Genomic DNA, 19771 nt, shown 5'->3' with positions numbered 1-19771 from the left:
CCCTGGGGCACCTGCTGGTGGGTCCCCCGAGAGCCCAACAGTCAGATGTTGCTGGCACCACCTCTGGATCTCCTTGTTGTCAGCTGCTGCAGCAGATAAAAACATCTGGAAACAAGGAGCAGGGGGCCGCTGCTCCAGGTGGGGGCAGAAAGGAAACAAGAGCCACCAGCTGGAGGGCTGGCACCGGTAAACGGAGGAGGAGTGCAGCTGGGGAAGGGGAATGGGAGCAGGAAGTGGGCCCATTTCAGGGGAGAGGGATTCACCCCTAGACAGGCCAGGCCAGGCCGTGTTGGTTCTCCTGAGAAAGGGCTGAGCCGATGGTGAGGGCGGTAGGGATGTGGTGAACCAGTGCACTCGCCCCCCCCCACCCCCCCAGGCATCCAGGCCAATGCCCCCAGCTCAGCCAGCACTACTCACTCCGGAGCAGGGCGGGCGGACACTTTGTACTGCTCTGCCCCCCGCCAGGGGGCTTGCCGCTGCTGGGACCCACAGTCCTCATTACTTTGGCTTCAGGTGAATAAGCCCTGTGTATAGCAGGCTGGTTCCTCCACCATGGAGTTGCAGCCACCTCTGGGGTGAACCGCAGCAGCCTCACTCAATGCATCTCAGTCCTGACCTGCAGCCCCCCGTTGCTCTCCAGCTCCCCTCTCCCCAGTGTTGACAGTAGAGGGGAGCTTCGCAATGCCACGGACACTAAATGTCTGTGTACGAAAACTACTGGAGGTGAGCTTCGTTTCAGGGCCAGGGCCAGCAATGTTCTGTGCAGGGCCCGGAGCCGTGCATTGGTGTCAAACACGGGGGCGGATGCCCTGGTGACTGGCTTGGAAATGCTGGGCTGAAAGGCTTCTTACCACAGCAGTATTGGCGGCGGGGCTGGGACAGCGGAGGCCAAGGCCCTGCTCCAGCCGTGCACTAAAGCACCAGATGAGTAATCCCGTTGAGTCCAATGGGGCTGCTCAGATGCTTGAAGTTGACACCTGCTTCCCTGGATTGGGGCCCAAATAAAGAGCATCCCAGACACATACACGTAGCTCTGCCAATGCACGGCCACCCCAGCTGGCAGGGATCCCCGTTGCAGTCTCGGGGGCCATACGCATCTCGGTGCGAGCCAGTCTGGATTCAAAGGCAGGCTCCTGGGGAGAGGTACAATGCTAGTATTGATTTAGTTCCCTCCACCACCTAAGCCTCCCATCCCAAAAAAGCCCTGGGCAGAGAGGCATCAGTGCACCCTTACAGGGCGGGAAGTAGCAGTGACATGACCTGCAAGCAGCTCAGAGGGGAATGCAAAAAGAACAGGAGGACTTGTGGCACCCTAGAGACGGACCAATTTATTTGAGCATCAGCTTTCGCGAGCTACAGCTCACTTCATCGGATGTACGTAGCTGTAGCTCACAAAAGCTCATGCTCAAATAAATGGGTTAGTCTCTAAGGTGCCACAAGTCCTCCTGTTCTTTTTGCAGATACAGACTAACGCGGCTGCTACGCTGAAACCAGAGGGGAATGGGAGCTGTAAGGTGACCCCCAATAATAAGGCAGAGGAGGACACTTGTGTGATCAGCTAGCTAGTCACCAGGGGTCTAGAACCCCCAACCTGCTACTCTGAAGCACAGAAGCTGCTACCCAAGGAGCTGTACTGCCAAACTAGCTCCCCCAGCAGAGGGAACCTATGAACATGTGAGCTGCTCTGACACCCCCCAGCAGGGAGCTCTGGTGCTCACACCAGCTGGGCTGGGACCCCTCCGCCCCTGGGTGGGTCACCGCTGCCTGTGATTGGCTGCTGATGTATCAAATGGAGAGCTGGCAGGGGCTGCCCCAGGTGCAGCTTCCTCCTGGTCTCCAGGTTCCCTACAGGGGGTTGATTTGTTTGTTTGTGAGAAGGGGAGCACTCAAAATGTTTGGCTTCCAAGCAAGGTAAAGGGTGGAGCAGGGTCCCCCTGCTGCAGGAATGGGGTGTCCCCCAGATTTGCCTGTTGCTTTCTGTTCCTCCAGTGCTGGTGACATTGGACTGGTTTGCCCCGGGCACTGGTGAAAGCATCCACTTGCCTAGTTATAACCTCAGGCCTGTGCTCTGGCAATGCAAAGGGCTATGGTTGCCCCAGCCATGCTTCAGTGACGGTGCCAAACCTGTGGCTTTGGGGGCACTGGGATGGGTGGGGGACAGTTTGCCCCAATTGGTGAGTCTAAAGCCTTCCAAAAAGCCAAGGCTGCCCTGCCTTTGCTTGGGGCACAGAGATGGCTGCTACTGGCCTGGCCTGGAAAATACATAGCTCCTATCCTGTTCAGAGCCATTGTACGTGCAAGGTGCTGCAGCATATCTAGTCCGAAGCGCTCAGAACTCAGGAGTGGGTGTCATGAGATGCTCATGAGATTTTTAAAAAATAATCAGTGTTGGGTTCTCTTTATTTGCCTTCTGGCTCTCCCCAGCTCCCATTGCCCTGCTTTTCTCAGCAGCTAGGGGGGCCGGAGACTTACTTTAAAAAAATGTAAGCTGCAGTTTTCCTGTTACCCTCACGACTCCAGGAGCTGGGGCTTTAGGCAAAACACCAAGAGTGGCAAGACTCCCGATGAAGCTGCAAGATTAGTCATATTGACGATTTGTGTTCCCATCGTACCTAAGAGTCCGCCTGGGTCATAGACCAGGGACCCCAGTGTGCCAGGGGCTGGACAAAGAGCTGACAAGCTCAATATAAGAGCAGAGACTTAACAGAGAGAGCCAGACAGACCAAAGGGGGAGCGCAAGGAAACAATGACCGTGCTGATCAGCACGAGGGGCCGTGCTCTCGGCACACCAGGGCCAAGTTTTGTGTCGGGCCCGTGGCAGAGTAGGGATTTGAGGGAGGATAACGAGGGGGCTTTGTGAATATGTCTGGGGGGGAGCATGGGTGAAAACTTGGGAAGTGCTTCAGCATCTCAGTGGAACCCAGCGTCTCTAGCTGCTTAAATGTCATTTGAAACCTCTTTGTTTTTGTCACGGTTCCCATAAAGCCCCCTCCTTCTGGACCCCTCCGGGGCCTGGTGGCAGGACCCACCACCGTCCCTGGCCAGGGTGGATTCCTCCTGGGACATGGCTGAGATGGCAGCTCGGCAGAAGGCCGCGGACGAAGACTCAGACCTGAGCCCGCTGGAGGGGGACAGCGCAGAGGAGCTGGGTGTGCTGGACCCGGTGAGTATGTGTCTAGAGCACTGAGCCGCAACCACTGATGTGTCTTTCCAGGGACCTGCCATGGGGCAAGAGGGGAACCCCCCTCCCCCACTTTACAGTGGTGATGCAGGGTGGGGTTCTGCTACACCTTTCCCTCAAGGCTCGGGAGCAGTGTGATTCATTGGTTGGCTGAATGTGATTTTGTGGCACTAATTTCATCCCCTTGATGCTTTACAAAAGCATGGGCTGGTGACTGGGACACTGGACAAGGGAGGACTTAGGACACCTGGGTTCTGGTCCTGGCTGTGGCACTGGCCTGCCTTGGGACCTTGGGCAAGTCACTTGTCACTGCTGCTGCAAAAAAGGGTGTATTTAACTGAGTTTAGCTAACCACAGTTAGCTAATCGCAGGGAAGACCCAATAACTCTGCTTGAACTCGGATAAGCTGCTCCAGCTGAAGTTTGTGGGGCAGCGCAGCTAACCCCAGTTGAGAAGAGTTGCCGGGTTTTCGCTGGTGTTTTAACCCGAGTTACGAATACACCCGGTTTTGAATTGCCGCTTGCGGTGCAGACGTACCCTTTGTCTGTGTCCTCACTGCAGAGCTCGCTCGGGCGATCAGCGCTCGGGTTAGCCTGGCTAGGCGTGAGCAGCCAGACTGCAAAGCCCCACCTGAGTTACTGCAGTCTTGTGGATGCTGGGCTCTTCGGGAGGCGTCGCTAAGACGTCTGGGGGCACATCCCCTTGTGCTGTTGAGCCGCTCTGCTTCTTTCCCAGTGAACTGGGAGGGAACTTGTCATCCTCTGGGCTCAAGGGGGGAGAACTGCAGGAGGGCATTGGAGGATATCGGCTCGGCAGCATCTAGCCTGTGTCCTCACTGCAAGGTACATGGCCTTACCCGGTCAAGTGAAAGCAGTACCCAAGCTCTAGCCTATTGCCCAGCCTGTCCAGCTAGCCCCGGAGGAAAGCACCACTGCACTTGGGTGAGAGAGTGTTGTGTGTGGACAGGAGGGAGGGGGCAGCCCCCGGCTAAGAGCCCAGGCTAACTCCGCAGTGAAGACGGACCCGAGAACATAAGCTCTTTAGGATGGGGCAGATGGGCAGCACCTGGCGCCACTGGGTGCTACCATCAGGCCAGCAATAAACCAGGTTTGTTCCTACTCTGGATAAATATCGAACCCCAAATGACGTCACTCAACAAATGTGAGACTGGTTAGAGTGCTGGCTGGCTGCGGGGAGGGCCGCTCCAAAACACGGACACACTACGCACCTCCTGGGAGGGTGTGAGCCAGTGACCAGACTTCGGGGGGGGATGGACATAAATAACCCTGGGAAAGAGACTCATACACACAGAAATGTCTTAAAGTTAATAGTAAAATATGATTTAAATGTCCTGGCCCCTGAGCAGCAAAGCTGATAACGTCGCGTTCACCCTCCAGGCTGTGTAACTTGCACCATTAGTGCTGGGTAGTTGGCTTGGCTAGTGCAACTAAACTGATCTCTCTTATTTCTCTTTGTAGCCAGTCTTACATTTCCAGGTCTCCCGTGCTATCCCAGGGCTGTTCTCCCCCGCTGTCCCGTGCTTTCTCCCACAATGCCCCGATGCTCCCTACAAATATTCACCAATGCTGCAGGAAAGGGTTTACTTCCAAGCAAATGCTACTTGGCGCTGGAACTGGGGGAGAAACAATTCTCTTGATCTTAGATTTGTTTTTCCAAAGCTTAAATATGGAGCTGAAATGTCTCCTTTTTAATTAACAACCTCACCAAGCCCCTCCCCAACCCTGGAGTGAGTGCATTGCAATGGGAGGTGAGTGAGCCCAATGCGCTCGGGCTGCAGCCTTTATCGGAGGGCTTGGTACGACCACGTCCGGTACGGTTCTGATAAACCGTAACGGTGCTGCAGAATCCAGGCTCGGAGGCTGCTTCTCTTGGGGGTTCGCTGGGCCCAAATGTCACGACCTTTCCGAACCCTAGGTAAAAATAAGCCTTGCCCCTGCCCTATTAAAAGCATCTGTGCAAATGAGCCCATTTTACAGGTAAAAGCCAGTCCTTTATCTCCCTCCCTGCTGCAGTAAGATCCCTTTAAGCCCACACCTCGGAACTTCTGCTCTACGGCCCCAGTCCCAAGCTTTGGATGCAATTCCCCTGGCAGCATTCCTTGGTGGGGGAGAGGTATGCAGGATTCAGGTGGCTGCACATCCCCCCTTTTCCCCCATGGGAGGGTCCCCATGTTGGGAAAGGCGGCACCTTAAGCGGGCAGACCTGGACCGGTGGCAACTACACATCTTTGCCCACGAGCGGGGCCCAGTGTCTAGAGGGGGAGGATGGCTAAATCCAGGACAAACGTCTCCAGCCTTTCACCCGAGGGTTATGCAGCCCCAGCTCCTCTGAGCATCAGTCACTGGCCTAATGCGCTGGGGTGGAGGGTGAGACCCCCCCTCCCAAACCAACCAGACTGGCTGCTGGTGCCTGGCTGCATTCGGCCACCCATGATAGGCACCTTAGCCAGGCCTAGCTGCAGTGTCTGCTCCCGTTATTACCCTCTCCCCTGCAGGGGACTCAGGAGTCCGAGTCAGGATGAGCCAGGAATAGCAAAGCCGCAGCTCCTGCAGTGCAGGGCACCCCCGCTGCGTGCATTGCGGGGCTGGTGGAGCTGAATGCGGATGAGCAGAGCACTGGCTCAGGCCCTCCCCGTGAGCAGGGGGTGAAGGGCACCCCCCAGAGAGAACCCCCTGATGGGGAAAGTATCCAGACACTTGGAGGCGATTCAGTAAGCCCAAGAGGAAGCAGAGCTGGGAGACAGCAGCTACTCCCAGCAGCCTCCCTTGTCTCAGGCCAGCAGCCAGGGTTCATGGGGCAAGGAAGGAGGCAGCAGCAGGAGGTGGAACTGGCCTCCGGCTGGGCCCCGCCTGCCCCTAGCATCTTGCGGGAGTGCGAGCCTGAGGGGATTCCCACAGGAGCTGCCCATCTCAGGGGGTAGGAGTTGGCCCTTTATTTCTGACACGCACCTGCCATCCTTCCCCAGCTGACCCGACCTTCCCACCCCTGTTCTGCCGTGACAGTGGCCCAGGCAGATGGAGTGAGCTGGGCGGTGATGGAGACAGGCTGCGGGGGGCTGTGTTGCCAGGGCTTCCAGTGATTACTGGCAGAGGAGCAGCGTTGCCTAGTGGTTAGGACATCCCCAGAGCTGCTCCCTGCTCTGTAGCTCCATTTCCCCACCTGCAAAGTGGAGGTAATTCTGCCCTGGCTTCATTAATGGAGCTTTGTACGTTGCTCAGAGATCCCAGGATGAAGCCTGGCTCTGGGAGATGCCATCTCTGGCCTCCATCCCGAAGGGGTGGTGTGTGTGTGTGTCGTGGTCGCCCTCGGGACCACATCATGCCAAGCACTGCAAAGACACCCTCACCCCCCCCATGAGACAGGCCCTGCCCTGTAGAGCTGATGCTGAGCAAACAAGACAGATGCCAGGTGGGAGGAAACGGGACTTGCCCCTGGGGTCTTCTCTTGCAGAGCTGCCCCTCTTTGCACTGGGTTCTCACGTGCTCGGCCTCTTGGGTTTGGTGCTCAGGAACTGGAAGCCATCAAGGCCAAAGTCCGTGAGATGGAGGAGGAGGATGAGCGGCTCAAGGAGCTGCAGGCTGAGGCCAAGAACCACCTCATCCTGAGATCGCAGGCAGGTACGGCGCTGCAGCTCCCCAGGGCGGGGTTGGCTCCCAAGGGGAGGTGTTAAGCTGAGGGTTTAGCTACACCTGGGAGGCACATGGGACAGGATTTCCTACCACAGGGCGAAATGCTGCCGTGTTTGAGACCTCAAGGGACAGCCAGTGCCACATCCCCATTAGCCACGGGGCGGGGGAGGACAGTGACAGTGTCAAAGGCTCCCCAGCCTAGTCTGCCTCCGAAGGCATAATTGGCAGGGAGGCAGTGGGAGAATGGGGGGTCTCGGCTGTGTGCGAGTGGATGGAGGACCCCTACGCATGGCTTAGGACACTGAGCATGGGCTTCAGAGTGAGGGCTTATGGGTTCTGTCCCCAGTTCTGCAACTGGTTCTGCCCTGAGCCTGGCCTTGGACAAGTCGCTTAACCTCAGTCAGTGATGGATACAGCTTTCGTCCCTGGGGTGTTGAGGCTTAGGGCGTGAGGGCAGAGTTCTTTGAAGGTGCTGTTGGTGCCAAAGCTGCTGGCTTGGCACAAGTACCCGGAGCTTTCCAGGGTCGAAGTTCTATCATCTGGCTGTTCCTGCTATGCCAGGTCAGCTCTAGGGGCACGAACCAGCTCCTGGGGCTAGGGAGATCCTTCCCCCAGGGCTGGCTGTTTCAGTGGGGGGTGGAGGGGTCGGGGTCTAGCGCCTCTCTCCAAAGCTCAGGCCACTCCAAGAGGCAGGCTAGATGGGTTACAGGTCTGAGCCTGTAAAATACCCCTCGCCCCCCTGTACCTTCCACCCTCTGCGGGGGGCCTTAACGCCTCTCTGGTGATGACATGCTCTAAGGACACAATGTGGCATGTTTGGGGTAATGCTCCCCCTTCCCAAAGGGGGACAGACCCCAAATGAGGAAGAGAATAAACACAGACGGCTGCAGGACTGGTTCCCTCAACAAAGGCTTGGGCCTAGCAGGGCATCAACACACTCAGCTCTCACCTCTGGAGATCGTGGTTCAGATACGGCTGTCACATGTGAAATGAGTTCAGTGGCCTCCGCCTAGTTTGTCCGTAACACCCACTGCGTGGTTTGCCATGACTAGAGAGGCCCTGGAGTGGAACAGGGGGAGGTGGGCTTTGGATCGGGCCTGAGGCACGTTGGCAGATTTGAGGATTGGGGGTGCTCAGGACAGAAATGGCAGGGGGTGATGCGTGGAGGAAGCATGTCCTGAGAATAAACGGACACCTTGTCTTTCATCTTTGAGGAGACCTCTTGCTCCAAAGGGCTAAGGGGCTAGTAATTCAGTCTCTAGGGCTGTCAGGGTTGCCCTCCCATCAGCACCAACCTCACTTGGCCAGAAACCCCACTGCCCCCTGTCGCTCGCTCTCTGAACAGCACCGTCAAAGGAACCCTTGCCTCTGCAGGTATTCCCGTTCCTAGGACCACAGAGGAGAAAATTGAGGCTGATCAGAGATCCATCTACGTGGGCAATGTAAGTGGGAGAGGTCAAAAACCACGATGAGCCCCCCTTTTCGCTGATGTTCCCAGGGCAGAAAGCTCAGTAGAGCTAATGGGCTGGGGGTGGGATGTGTCATAAGACTGTCTGTCCCTGCCCTCCCCCTAGGAGCACAGTGGGATGAATGACTCGTTACCGGATGTGCTGCGCATCCCCTCCGATGAGGGGAAAGGGTGGAGCCGCTGGCTTGAACTTATTTCAAACTTATCTGCTTGATAATTTCCACCATTAACCCTGGGTCTGGGGCTCACTTGTGGATATTCAAAAACACAAGTGGTTTTGTTTGGACTAGCTAGGCCACACGGTATTGTTCCTGTTCCCTGATCGGATGGTCATGGCTTCGCTTCAGGTTTCCAACTGGAATGTCTGATTCTTTCTGGCTGAGCGTCACCCCGGTGCAGTGAGCGGCCAGCACAAGGCTCAGGAGCTGCTGCGGTGCTAGGGGTCTACACGAGGCCTTGTGAGCCAGTGTCACCCCTGTGCCAGTGAGCATCTTGCTGAGAATCCTTGGGGAAGACAAGGCCAAAGCTGATGAATGCAGCCCGAGCCGCTTCACTTCTTGATTGGCGCAAACTTTCACAGGAAGGGTTCTGGGGCTGGCTGGCAGGGCATGGGCATGTGCCCTTGATGGCATCTGAATGGAATGGGGATGTCTTTGCAGGTGGACTATGGTGGAACAGCAGAAGAGCTGGAGTCCCATTTCAATAGCTGTGGACAGATCAACCGAGTGACCATCCTCTGTGATAAATTCTCTGGACATCCCAAAGGGTCAGTGCTGTGCTCTAGGGACCCTTGGATTGTGGCAGTTCGGGGTGGGATGAGAAGTATGTTCTGAGAACACAATGCATGATCTTCATATCTTTGCTCTAGAAATTCCTTTCCCTGAGCCCCATTAACTAGGGAGGGGGCCACTCCTATTTCTTCTCCCGTCTTTAGCTGGGATCATCAAATCCCTGCAGGAACCTCGGCTCTGTCTGACTTCCAGCATCTGCAGGGAAACCAGCTGTAGGACCAGCTTTGCTTTGGGTTAGGTTTTCAGGTTTGTTTCATTGTCCTCTTCCGCTATTGCCACCCACCCTGGGTGCAGAGAGCTCTTCTGCAGACCTGGCACGTCTGGTTTTGGAGGTTACCTCAGAAGCCCAGTGCTTTACTCCTTCCTCTTACGGATGTTTGAAACCCTGTCTGGAAACTTGTCAATGTCGTTTCTGTCTCTGTTGATGCGCTTGTTCCATCTGGCACAAGCTGGGATGAAAGGCGCTGCGGAGAACATGTCTGAACTTCCGATACTTCACTGATATAATGAATGGTGTCAGCACGGCTCTGGCAATTGGGCTCTTAACACGTGCTTCCTCTGTTGGCTTGGCAGCAGCACTGCACAAAATGCCATGTGTCCTAAATATATAACCCGGGGAGACTGGGTATTTTTAAGTGACTGTTTAAAAATATATTGCGCAAAATGAGGCACGTGTCCATTCTGTCACATACACCTGTTCAGATTTAGCGTAAGCAAGGTCACGATAGGTGCGATTGTGCATATTCTGTACAAGGGTTCGGGTCTGTGTGATTTCATGAGTACGCTCCAATGAGGAACAAAGTAATTAAATGGGACATTGCATAAGATCCATCATATTCCAGGCCAGATAATGGCTTAATGCACTCACTTGTCTCAATCCATAGCCCACTACCCTCAGGAGGGGAGATGAGCTTTTCTGACAGCCTCTCCAGCTAGTTCTTCATACATACTCCAGCACTATCTGCAGAATAACTGTTAGCCACCTACATGTAAACACCCCCCTCTACATTAACACGGAGGTGTATATTTTTATTTCTATAACTAACTTGGCTGCTGCTTCTCTCCTCTTGCATAGCAGAGTCATGAGCCTGCTGTCTCCCTGTGTTCTAGAGAGTCCAGATTTATTCTGAACGTGCTGGCAACGTGCTCGGTGCTATGGGACACCCATAAAGTTGGTCTCTGCCCTGGATAACCTGCAAGTGAAGGCCCTAGTCCTGCACCGGAAACGTGTGGGTGGAATTCACTGCTTATGCAGATCCCCACTGACTTCAGTGAGGCTCTGTGCAGGCCCAGCAGTCCAGCCAAGTGCCATCAATTGCAGTATCAGAGCCTAAGACTGCCAGGGATTCAGAGCTATAGCATGATTTCCTTGGTCACTGAAGCTGGAGAATTTTCCTTGATTCAAAATCCCCTGGGAAGCTTAGCTCCAGGTGCTTTTCCTAGCTCTAACCATGTTATAAACTTCTGCTGCAGGCCCAGTCCCCGTCGCAATCTGGACTCAATAGCATCTGTTTAGTGAGAGCTGCACTTAAATGCTAGGTGTGAGCTCGGTTTCAGATTGGTGCAGGGGGCTGTATGCTGCCTAGGCGGGTTGTCTAGAGCATGGCTCACCAGGTGGTGAGAGAGATCCCAGCCCAGGGAAAGCGCGCTGGCAACCGTCGTGCTGTAAACATTGTTTAATGGTTGATTGCACCTCCTGAATAATTTGAACCGATGGCGATAGGTATGGCTACTGTGCCAGCCGTGATGCAGCAGGGTCTCGTGTGGTCTGCTACCCTCCATTCTCTCAGTGCTGTCTGGAGAGGTGCCTAGTCAGTTATCTGAAGGAAAAGCCTTTAGAGTGGCAGGACAGACTCCCCATGTTGAGCAGCAGACTGTGACGTTACCTGGCCACCTGCGGGGGCTACTGTGTTGTGACTTCCCCAAGCAGATGCTGCAGTGCAAAGGAGACACTGTCTTCCTTTCCCTTTCCAGGTATGCTTACATTGAGTTTGAAGACAAGAGCTCTGTGAAGACAGCGGTGGAGCTGGACGAGAGCATGTTCAGAGGCCGGGTCATCAAGGTAAAGACACCGGGTCCAACAGGTGCGAGGCAGGAGTGACTAGTGCCAGGAACCTAGGGAGGGATTCGCCTTCCTGCCAAATGCACTTTGCTTCCCGGGGGTCTGCACCCGGACCACAGACTGGGCAAGAGATGTATCATTGGGCTACAGCTGTTTGTACTTTGTTCAGGTGACTCTGGGCGCTGAAAAGGAGGCCTTCCAGTGCTGAGTCATGACTCCAGGTCTCCCAGGATGCAGGCCTGAGTCAGGGTCTGAGCTGCTCCTGCCTGGCTCCAGCTTCTTTGCTATTTGTTTCATTGGTTTTGCCTCTTGCCTCCCTCCTTGGAGACGTTGCCCCATCTGGTGATAGGTCTTGCCCTCTGGGGACCAGGGGCCAGCTCCACTCGGGGAGGGCCATTCAGTGCAGGGAGGGCCTGGGAAATGTAGCACTCATGGCCACCTTCAAACCCTGCTCCCTGCCATACCAGACTGGGAAGCTGTTGCTATTGGCTCACCGAGACCCCAGGATACGCTGTCTCTGATTCGAGTGGGAGACGCGCAGTTTGCGAGGGAAGTGACAGGGAGTTTGCGAGGGAAGACAAAGCCCTGCCTGGGATGATTTAGTTGGGGATTGGCCCTGCTTTGAGCAGGGGGTTGGACTAGATGACCTCCTGAGGTCCTTTCCAACCCTGATATTCTATGATTCTAAGTGTTGGGGCAGGGAGGGTCCTAGCCACTCCTTGATCTTTGACTTGTCTCAGGTCCTGCCCAAGAGGACCAACATGCCAGGTATCAGCACAACTGACCGTGGGGGCTCCAGGGGCCGTTTTCCAAGCAGGGGGGGCCTGTCTCAAAGGGCAAACGTCTATGGAGTGCTGAGATCAAGACCCCGAGGGAGAGTGTACAGGTGAGCGGTGACGTTCTCTGCTGACAGGAGGTCGGCAGTAGAATGGAGAATCCCATGTGCTCTCCTGCCCGGCAGGGGTTTGGTGTGGGATGTCTCCAGGCCTGTCGCTGTGGTAGCAAAATCAGCTCTGCAATTGGCATGAGGAGGGCATTTTCCCTGGTCACTAGGTGTCTCAAGCATAGGCTGTCCCTATCAGACCAGCTGCTGGGTGGTCAGCACTCCAGAAGCTCTGGGAGGCTGGGAATATCACAAAGCACTCACCTAGCCCTTTCCATGGCTAAGGCCTGGGACAAACACCAGCAGAGTCCCTACACCTGCCAGGGAGTGGGGGATAGAAGGTGGGAGTATTTATCCCTGTTTTCCAAAAGGAGGAAACCCACGTGGCGACACCTGCCCCAAAGCTGCACACTCCCTGTATCTGCACTAGACTCTTCTCTGAGCTTTCCTCCATGGCTACCTGCAGTGCCATGAACAGTGTGAGTGCTACCGTAGACTGGCTGCGGGCACTTCAGTCTCCAGGTGGCCTGCCTGGCCCTGCTTGGAACAGATCTAGGTGATGTAGGAGTGAAAACGAGGCCCAGGTAACTGCCAGCTATGCAAGTGCTCCCCTCGCTCTGTGGGAAAACTTGGGAGAGAAAGGTCTAGCAGAACCAAGGCCATTGAATCAGCCTGCAGGCCATGCTTACTCCCTTAGCCCACATTGCCTCTCTATTGTAATGCGCTCTTTGTTTTAATGGCTGGCTGCTGCCGTGTTTGTTCTGCAGTAATCCCTTTCCTTGGTTCAGGGTGGGTTTCCACTCTGATTTCGAAGTCGCTCCAATTGTCAGTCCATGTAAGCTGTCCCATTTAGAAGAGGAGGCAGGGGTATGCAAGGGATAGAGTGCAAGAATACAGACAGGACTTGCTAAGGGCAAGCGGAGCAGGGGGTTAATCAACACAAGCCTTGATACTTCTGGCTCCCCCCAGTAAAACCAGAGTAGTGTTCCCCATGGGGTGAGAGATGGGGTCAGGGGTGGGAGGGGGAGGGGGCGTGTTCCTGCCGGAATCTTCTCCTAAGGGCTTGAGGATGTTACTTCAGAGAGAAGCCTGCACTAGAAGCATATTCCTCTCCTGGTCCCACGGGCAGTCACATGCTGTTAACATCACCCATGTGTCCACATAGCAAGCGGGAGGCCTGGAGCCGCACACAGATGTGAACATGGGCACCCTGGCAGGGCCTGCGGGCTGCAGCTCTCCTGCAATTGAAAGGGACAGAAATGAGCAGTGACTCTTGTGGGAGACGGCTGCCCAGGGCGTGCAGTACCTGTGGATGTCCTTCCACCTCGGTGACCCAAGAATGGCTGGCTTCAAGGCACACTGAGATGAGCGCTGGGACCGATTCTCCAGCATGAAAGTGCTCCCATTGCTAGATACGGCTTGCTCGGCTTTATAGCCTCACTGTGGATAGTCGGGTTTATTCCCGTGGCATAGGGAATTCCTCTTGGCCCTGCCATGCTGTCAGTGAAAGCAGGCAGCGTGATCTAGTTGAGCGCAGCCCTAGGAATTGGCTACTCCTGGGTTCTGCTCCCAGCTCTGCCACTGACCTGGCAGGTCACCTCCCCGTCTGTGCCTCAGTCTCCTGGTGGGGTTGTGCTAACGAAATGCTTGCACAGCACTTTGAAGACCCAGGGTGCTAGATAATGGTTCTGTGGGCAGGCCTGCGCCCTGCGGCTTGAACTTTTAGTACATTCCGCTCACTCCAGCATCCTTCCAGCCCAGGAATGCACAGGGGCTCCCTTCAGAGCCACTCGCCGCTGCCTCGAAAATGGATGGTGAGCCTATCAAGGCCCATGTGCCCCGCTGATGAGAAACCAGCAATCGACCGAGCCAGTCTCATGCGGTGCCATCACCGGGCGGACCAGGCTATAACACTGTGAGTTGACGCAGCTTGGGAGCAAGGAGACAAGAGCTCTCTCTGGGCTATATTGAGGACCAGGAATGCTGCTCGTTCGTCTGTGTGAGGCCTAGGGCAGCCGGGCCATCTCGAACGGCAGGTCTCTCCCACGCTGAAGAGCAGACACAGTTTTGATTCGGTAACTGACTAAATCGCTGACCTAAGACCGTTGCCTGAGCCGCCCTGTGCTTTCTGATACTGCTTTTGTTCTTGTCTAGGGGTCGTGGCAGGTTATCGCCGTGGTACTCTCCCTACTAGGCCGAAGGATGGGATGACGCTGGAGACTCCAACAGGGCTGGATTTAAAAGCGGGGGATGGGAGAGGGGTTTAAAGAGAACCTACCCGAGCAAAGAGAAGTGTGGACGATTTTACTATTTTTGCCTGGATGGAACGGTGCACTTCCATGTTGTGCAGTTAAAGGGGTGAGTTGTTAGGAGGGAGAATGGAGCCAGGCTCCCCCTAGCACAGCTGGGTGCCCGCCCCACTCAATGCCAGAGCCACACTGGTACTTTCCAGGAGCCAGAGGCTTGCCCCGAGTTTGGTTACAATGTCAAATCCTTCTTGTTGTACCCAATATTCTCCAAGCTAGAAAGAACTGCTCTCCGGGCATACATTGATCGCTCTTCACAGTGAATAGGAACAGAGTTCACCAGATCAGCTTTGTCCTCATCCTATAGAAACTGGAGGACAGGGCTGCATTTTAGGACTCATATAAGCCAGATTTGGCGCTCTGGCACTTTTGCTGTAGACGCTGCTCTAGCAGGGATGTGGGTGGGAGCTTCTGGAGGACTGTGCAGAGCATTCAGACAGGGCTATGTTGGAGCAATGGGGATAGAGGGGAGCATGGGAAAACAATCCCTCTAGGAGAAGTGAGCTGCAGGATGTTCTGTTTCCAAAACAGTCAGCTGTGGACCAGCTTGAAGTACAGCTGTCAGGAGCATGTCTCTGCTCCACCCACTGCTGCCACCGTGTGAGAAGGTCTAAACCCCTCCTGCTGCCAGACTAGAGAAACAGATGCCTCCACTTTGTTCTCTGTGACTCACTTCTTCAGCCTGTCCTATGGATCATGCATGCTGACATCTCTTTAGTATAGGCAGGTCCTCAAGACGCTCCAAGGAAAGTGGGATCTCTTCTACCCTCTAGAAGAGCGGGGTTAAGATTCTGGGACACCACTTAGATTCAGATCCGGCCTTATTTTTTTTTAACTTAACTGTAAAAACCTCATTAGGGTCTTAGATAAATTTTGCAGGGGAAATACAAACCTTTTCCGTTGAATTAAAATAACTCATTAGGACTTTGTCCCCCTAAGTGTGGTCCCGATTCTGCTCCTGGGTAGAGGAGTGAGCATAACTCTGTGTTTTGGCTCTCTCAATGTGCTCCTACTCTTCTGTATCTAAGAGCAGGATTCAGCCCTGTAAATCTCCTGGAAGAAAAGGGATCCCTAACTTGGGTTCTCTTTAAACATTAGTGTGTTTTCTTTAATGTCTGGGGTTACACAAGACCTGCAAACTCTTTCTCTCCCCCGATCTTGTTCTGTAGCTGTGATGCAAGTCCAGGCACTCACTGTTTCACTTCTGATGGGCAGAGTTTGAATCCAGTCTCTAGTGACAAGTGTGAGTTTTGTGGGCCTAAGCTTAGGCTCTATTTCTTCCTCTCCCAGTGACCACAGTTTGGAGGTCAGTGCTTGAAGGCCTAGGCTGAAATAGCAGGGGTTGTTGCCAGTCAGGGTGGAAGTGCATGGAGGGGGTTTTGTGTGGGAATTCCTACACAGCACCTGTCTGCATTGTACAGTCCAAGCCACTGCAATTCGTCTCACTTTCATGAGCGCTAAACTTGCTCCTATTTTTAAAGGAAAATGTTTTTGGTTAAAAAAGAAAGCATGGTTAAAAAACTCTGTGAACACTGTTACTGTATAAAGTTATACATTTAAATACATTTTATTAGAATTCCAGCACTAACTGGTCAGGACCTTTAGTCAGGATTCCCTTTTTTCCAGCTACAACTGATGCAATTACTAACCCTTAAAGCAGCTTTCTGAACAGTTGAAGAGACGCTGTCAGGATAAGAAACCTATTTTAGAAACAGATTTTCCTCCCTGTTAACACCTTGGATCATTGAATTTCAAAAATCTAACTCCTCTCACGTGTTTACTATTTGCACTTTATCTAGAATGGAGCATAGAGAGACTGGGCTGGTTCAGGAGAACCAGAAAGTGAAGCAACAAAGTTTGGGTTGCAAATTTTAAAAGGGCAATCCAAACCTTTCCCATTGGGTTAAAAAAGAAGTCATTTCTGTTGGTAGATCTTGTAAACCCTAAACTCTTTTACAAAACCTATTTTTTGGATCTAAAGTACCTGGCAGTGACCTTTTAATGACCGTTGTTGAAAAGGAAACACTGAGTGCTGGTCTTGGCAAGTGGAAAGATTGAACTCACCTTTTTATGTGTAAAAGTTTATCAAAATAGTCACATACAGGTGTGACTTGTTTGGGTGGGAGGGGAGCTGGAGAATGGGAGAGTGAAGTGTTTGACACTTAAGTTATTACTGATGAAATGCATTGATTGAGCTGAGCAGACTTCTCTGATCAAGTTCTGTTTGTGAGAAGGTACTCTTTAATTGTCATATCTTTTTTTTTAAAAAATAAATGATCCTGCTGTCTAAAACAGTTTCTTCCAAAATGAAAGTGCAGAAAAAGCAGCAGACCTGTCTTTGCATTCAGCTGGTTGCCTTTAGAAGGCTCTTAGACCACAGAAAAAAATCACACCTACTGCAACAAGAAGATGTTTATTAGAGAACACCATAATATAGGTCCATATTCACTGACATGGTGAATTTGGCCCAGAGTCAGGAGCCAAGTGAATTTCCAGTGGTTGGAGTAAGCGAGGTCTTCCAGGTTAGCATGTGTTAGGAGAAGGTGAAAGGGCTCACTCTTTATTTGCTGCAGCTCTGTCCTGGAAAGCTAATTGTTACTTGTAGTTAAACCATTGTTGGACCTTTCTCAAACAAGGGACCTGCAGGTTTTCTTGGCTTTCCAAGCAGAGCTGTTCTCTCTGATTGGCAGAGACATAGTCATGATGCCTCAGATTCAGTAAGACCACAAGAATGGCATGCAAGCCAGCACTTGAAACCCTTCCGAATGTCATTTATCATTCTCTGCTATTTTGCAGTGATTTAACTAGAGTGTTTGTTTTTGAACAGTTTGTCCCTTCTCAGATATGCAGGCCCACATGCACCCTGGTGTTCAGTAGACTTATACCGGGGACAAGTGTGGCACATAACATCATACATCTGTGCTTCCTGTCTCCCTTCTACCTCTCTTCAGTGAGGATTGGCTCCTCTGAAGTCAGAGAAGGAAAACCTCTATTAGCTCACATCTTCCCCATCCCCTGAGGATCAATGCAGGATTGTCCCTGCAGCATGTGTAATGATTTTATGGCAGATACAGAGCTGGATGCCTTAGGAAGTGCTTGGAGTATGGAAAAGATAGAGAAACCCAGAAATTTCTCCACTTTCCAAGGAACGAGAGTTAGAAGATTTGGAAAACCAGCCAGGTGTTGATGCAGAGTTTTCAGGAGAAGTTTAGACTATACACCCAGTGCAGCTCTGGTGTTCACTCTGTGTTTCCTTGGGTCACTGCCTTCTGGACTCTCGAGATTTGAATTTCTCTTGCTGTGACCAAAGAAGCACTCTGTGTTGCCAGACAGCTTGGAGAGCAGTCAGCAAATGGCTAGGAGCAGCCAGAGCCTCTTTCCTTCCAAGAAGCCAAGAGAAGAAATACTGGAGTAGAACGGAAGAGGCTCCTGCCTTCTCCCAGCATTCAGAAAGGGGAAGGGAGAGGAGGATCCAGCAGCCCTAGCGAGGACGGGGTTAGAAAGGAGGACTTGTTCTTGAAGGAGTTGCAGCACCATGTCCTGACATCTTGGCAGCATTTGCCGTGAGGGATGATCAGTACGTGATGCTGCTGTAATGTCGCTACACAACACATCAGAAAAATGGATGTTGATAGGTTGGAGGGGGTTTGTAGAAGAGCCACAAAAATGATTAAAGGATTAGAAAACATGCCTTATAGTGACAGACTAGAGGAGCTCCATCTATTTAGCTTAACAAAGAGATGGTGAAGGGGTGACTTGATTACAGTCTATAGTTACCTACAGAGGGAACAAATATTTGTTATTTAATAATGGGTTCTTTAATCTATCAGAGAAAGGTGTAATGCCATCCCATGGCTGGAAGTTGAAGCTAGACAACTTCAGACTGGAAATAAGGTGTAAATTTTTAACAGTGAGTAATTAACCATTGGAACAACATACCAAGGGTCGTGATGGATTCTCCATAACTGACTGTTCTTAAATCAAGATGGGGTTTTTCTAAAAGATTTGCTCTAGGCATTATTTTGAGGGAAGTCCTATGGCCTGGGGTGTACAGGAGGTCAGATTGGATGATCACAATGGTCCCTTCTGGCCTTGGAATCTTTGACTCTAGAATCCTTTATAACAAGGGCAACCTATCCATGTTGTATTCTAAGGGTTGTTACATTGGCATGGTATGAGCACTTGTGCTAGATCCCCTGAGTTTACTACTATCATCCAGCCTCAGGAGTGGTCTCCTATCTAGTGTACCTGTACCGGTAAGCCTGTTCTATTAATGGCTTGCAAAACCTTGCATCCTATAGGTAGGATATGCCTCATTGAGATGGGTACAGTCCTTTGTTTTGGTGCATATACCTGCTTCTGATATGATTTCCATTTAAGAATTCACCTTAATTTGTTCAAATGCCTACTGCCTTTGGCAGGTCTGTATTTTTACTTCAACCTTTCACCTATTCTGAGGGAAGAAAACAGGAGACTAATGGATGTTAGACAGGTATTAGTGGGGTTAGTGTGCAATCCTCAATGTAGTCCAGAAAATGAACAGAGAATTCACTATTTCTCTTCTGGCCAAAACAGGATAGTCATGTTAGGGTCCCCTCTGCCAGCCACTTAAGTATCTGTATGTTCATGCACAGTGCAATGAGATTCTTACATGGGATCAATACAATGGGCTTAGACTGATACAATGACAAGTTGGAACTGGAAATACAATGCACACTATTATCTCTGCCCTCGGGGTGGCTATTTTTCTGCTACCACAGGACTGCAACCCCACCTTCTTGGGCTTTGATCTTAAAGTGGAATTAGTTATATCTAGATTAAATTGATTAAGGCAGCATGCATGTCTCTGGGGCTGTTGAAATGCAGATGGGTGAGCAAAGAACACAGACTAGGTATCTGCATAGGCTGTTCGAATGCCCCAGTCTAGCATGAAGGAATGCCAAGCTGCTGGAGATAAGTGACTGAGACAGAACAAGAAAAAGTGGAGGGTCAGTAACCCCCTTTGTAACATCAAACACGAAACACTTCAGTTTAATGTGGCTAAAAAACCTCATCCTCCATAGCTGCTGTAGAACCACAAACTGGTTGTTTGTAACTACAGGTCAAATTTCAGGCAGGTTTGCAAGCGCTAAAGAAAATCCCAACGTACGGTTTGAGTAGACTCTTGTGCACTACCCATAATTCATGCCCTGTGGCTTGCCTAGCACTCTCCCCCATGAAGGAGGGGATTAGCTGAAGGCACTGGATGGGGTTGCTGGAGATTGGGGTCCAATTACTGGCTCTGCCCCAGCCATCTCATGTGACCATGGCAATCTGCCTTGGGTAAAATGAAGCCAGGTGTGCTGCAAAGGGTGCAGCTACTTATGGTGCTTGGGGTTTGAGCATCCAGTGATGGGCCCTGTTGCACTAAGCTGCTGTTGTCTCTTTCCA

General features: G+C 52.3%; 1 protein-coding gene across 1 annotated transcript; it reads left to right on the top strand.

Annotated features, from left to right (window-relative positions):
- Positions 1-1891: 1891 nt before the first annotated feature.
- Positions 1892-13881, top strand: PABPN1L (PABPN1 like, cytoplasmic). The gene is made up of 9 exons (XM_073308490.1): positions 1892-1911; positions 2986-3163; positions 6711-6819; positions 8206-8273; positions 8959-9065; positions 11065-11152; positions 11893-12038; positions 12384-12394; positions 13781-13881. The coding sequence occupies exons 1-9, from the start codon at positions 1892-1894 to the stop codon at positions 13879-13881; spliced, it is 828 nt and encodes a 275-aa protein (XP_073164591.1).
- The last annotated feature ends 5890 nt before the right edge of the window (positions 13882-19771 follow it).

The sequence above is a fragment of the Lepidochelys kempii genome, chromosome 12 (assembly GCF_965140285.1).
Source record: "Lepidochelys kempii isolate rLepKem1 chromosome 12, rLepKem1.hap1, whole genome shotgun sequence".
Taxonomy (NCBI): Eukaryota; Metazoa; Chordata; order Testudines; family Cheloniidae; genus Lepidochelys; species Lepidochelys kempii.
This window is presented reverse-complemented; position numbering and strand designations above follow the sequence as displayed.

Bases quoted from the DNA above. Each gene is read 5' to 3' on its own strand.
- PABPN1L (XM_073308490.1), top strand. From the start codon at position 1,892: ATGTTTGGCTTCCAAGCAAG. The intron at 3,164-6,710 runs GTGAGTATGTGT...TTTGGTGCTCAG, and splicing joins AGCTGGGTGTGCTGGACCCG to GAACTGGAAGCCATCAAGGC. The intron at 6,820-8,205 runs GTACGGCGCTGC...TTGCCTCTGCAG, and splicing joins CATCCTGAGATCGCAGGCAG to GTATTCCCGTTCCTAGGACC.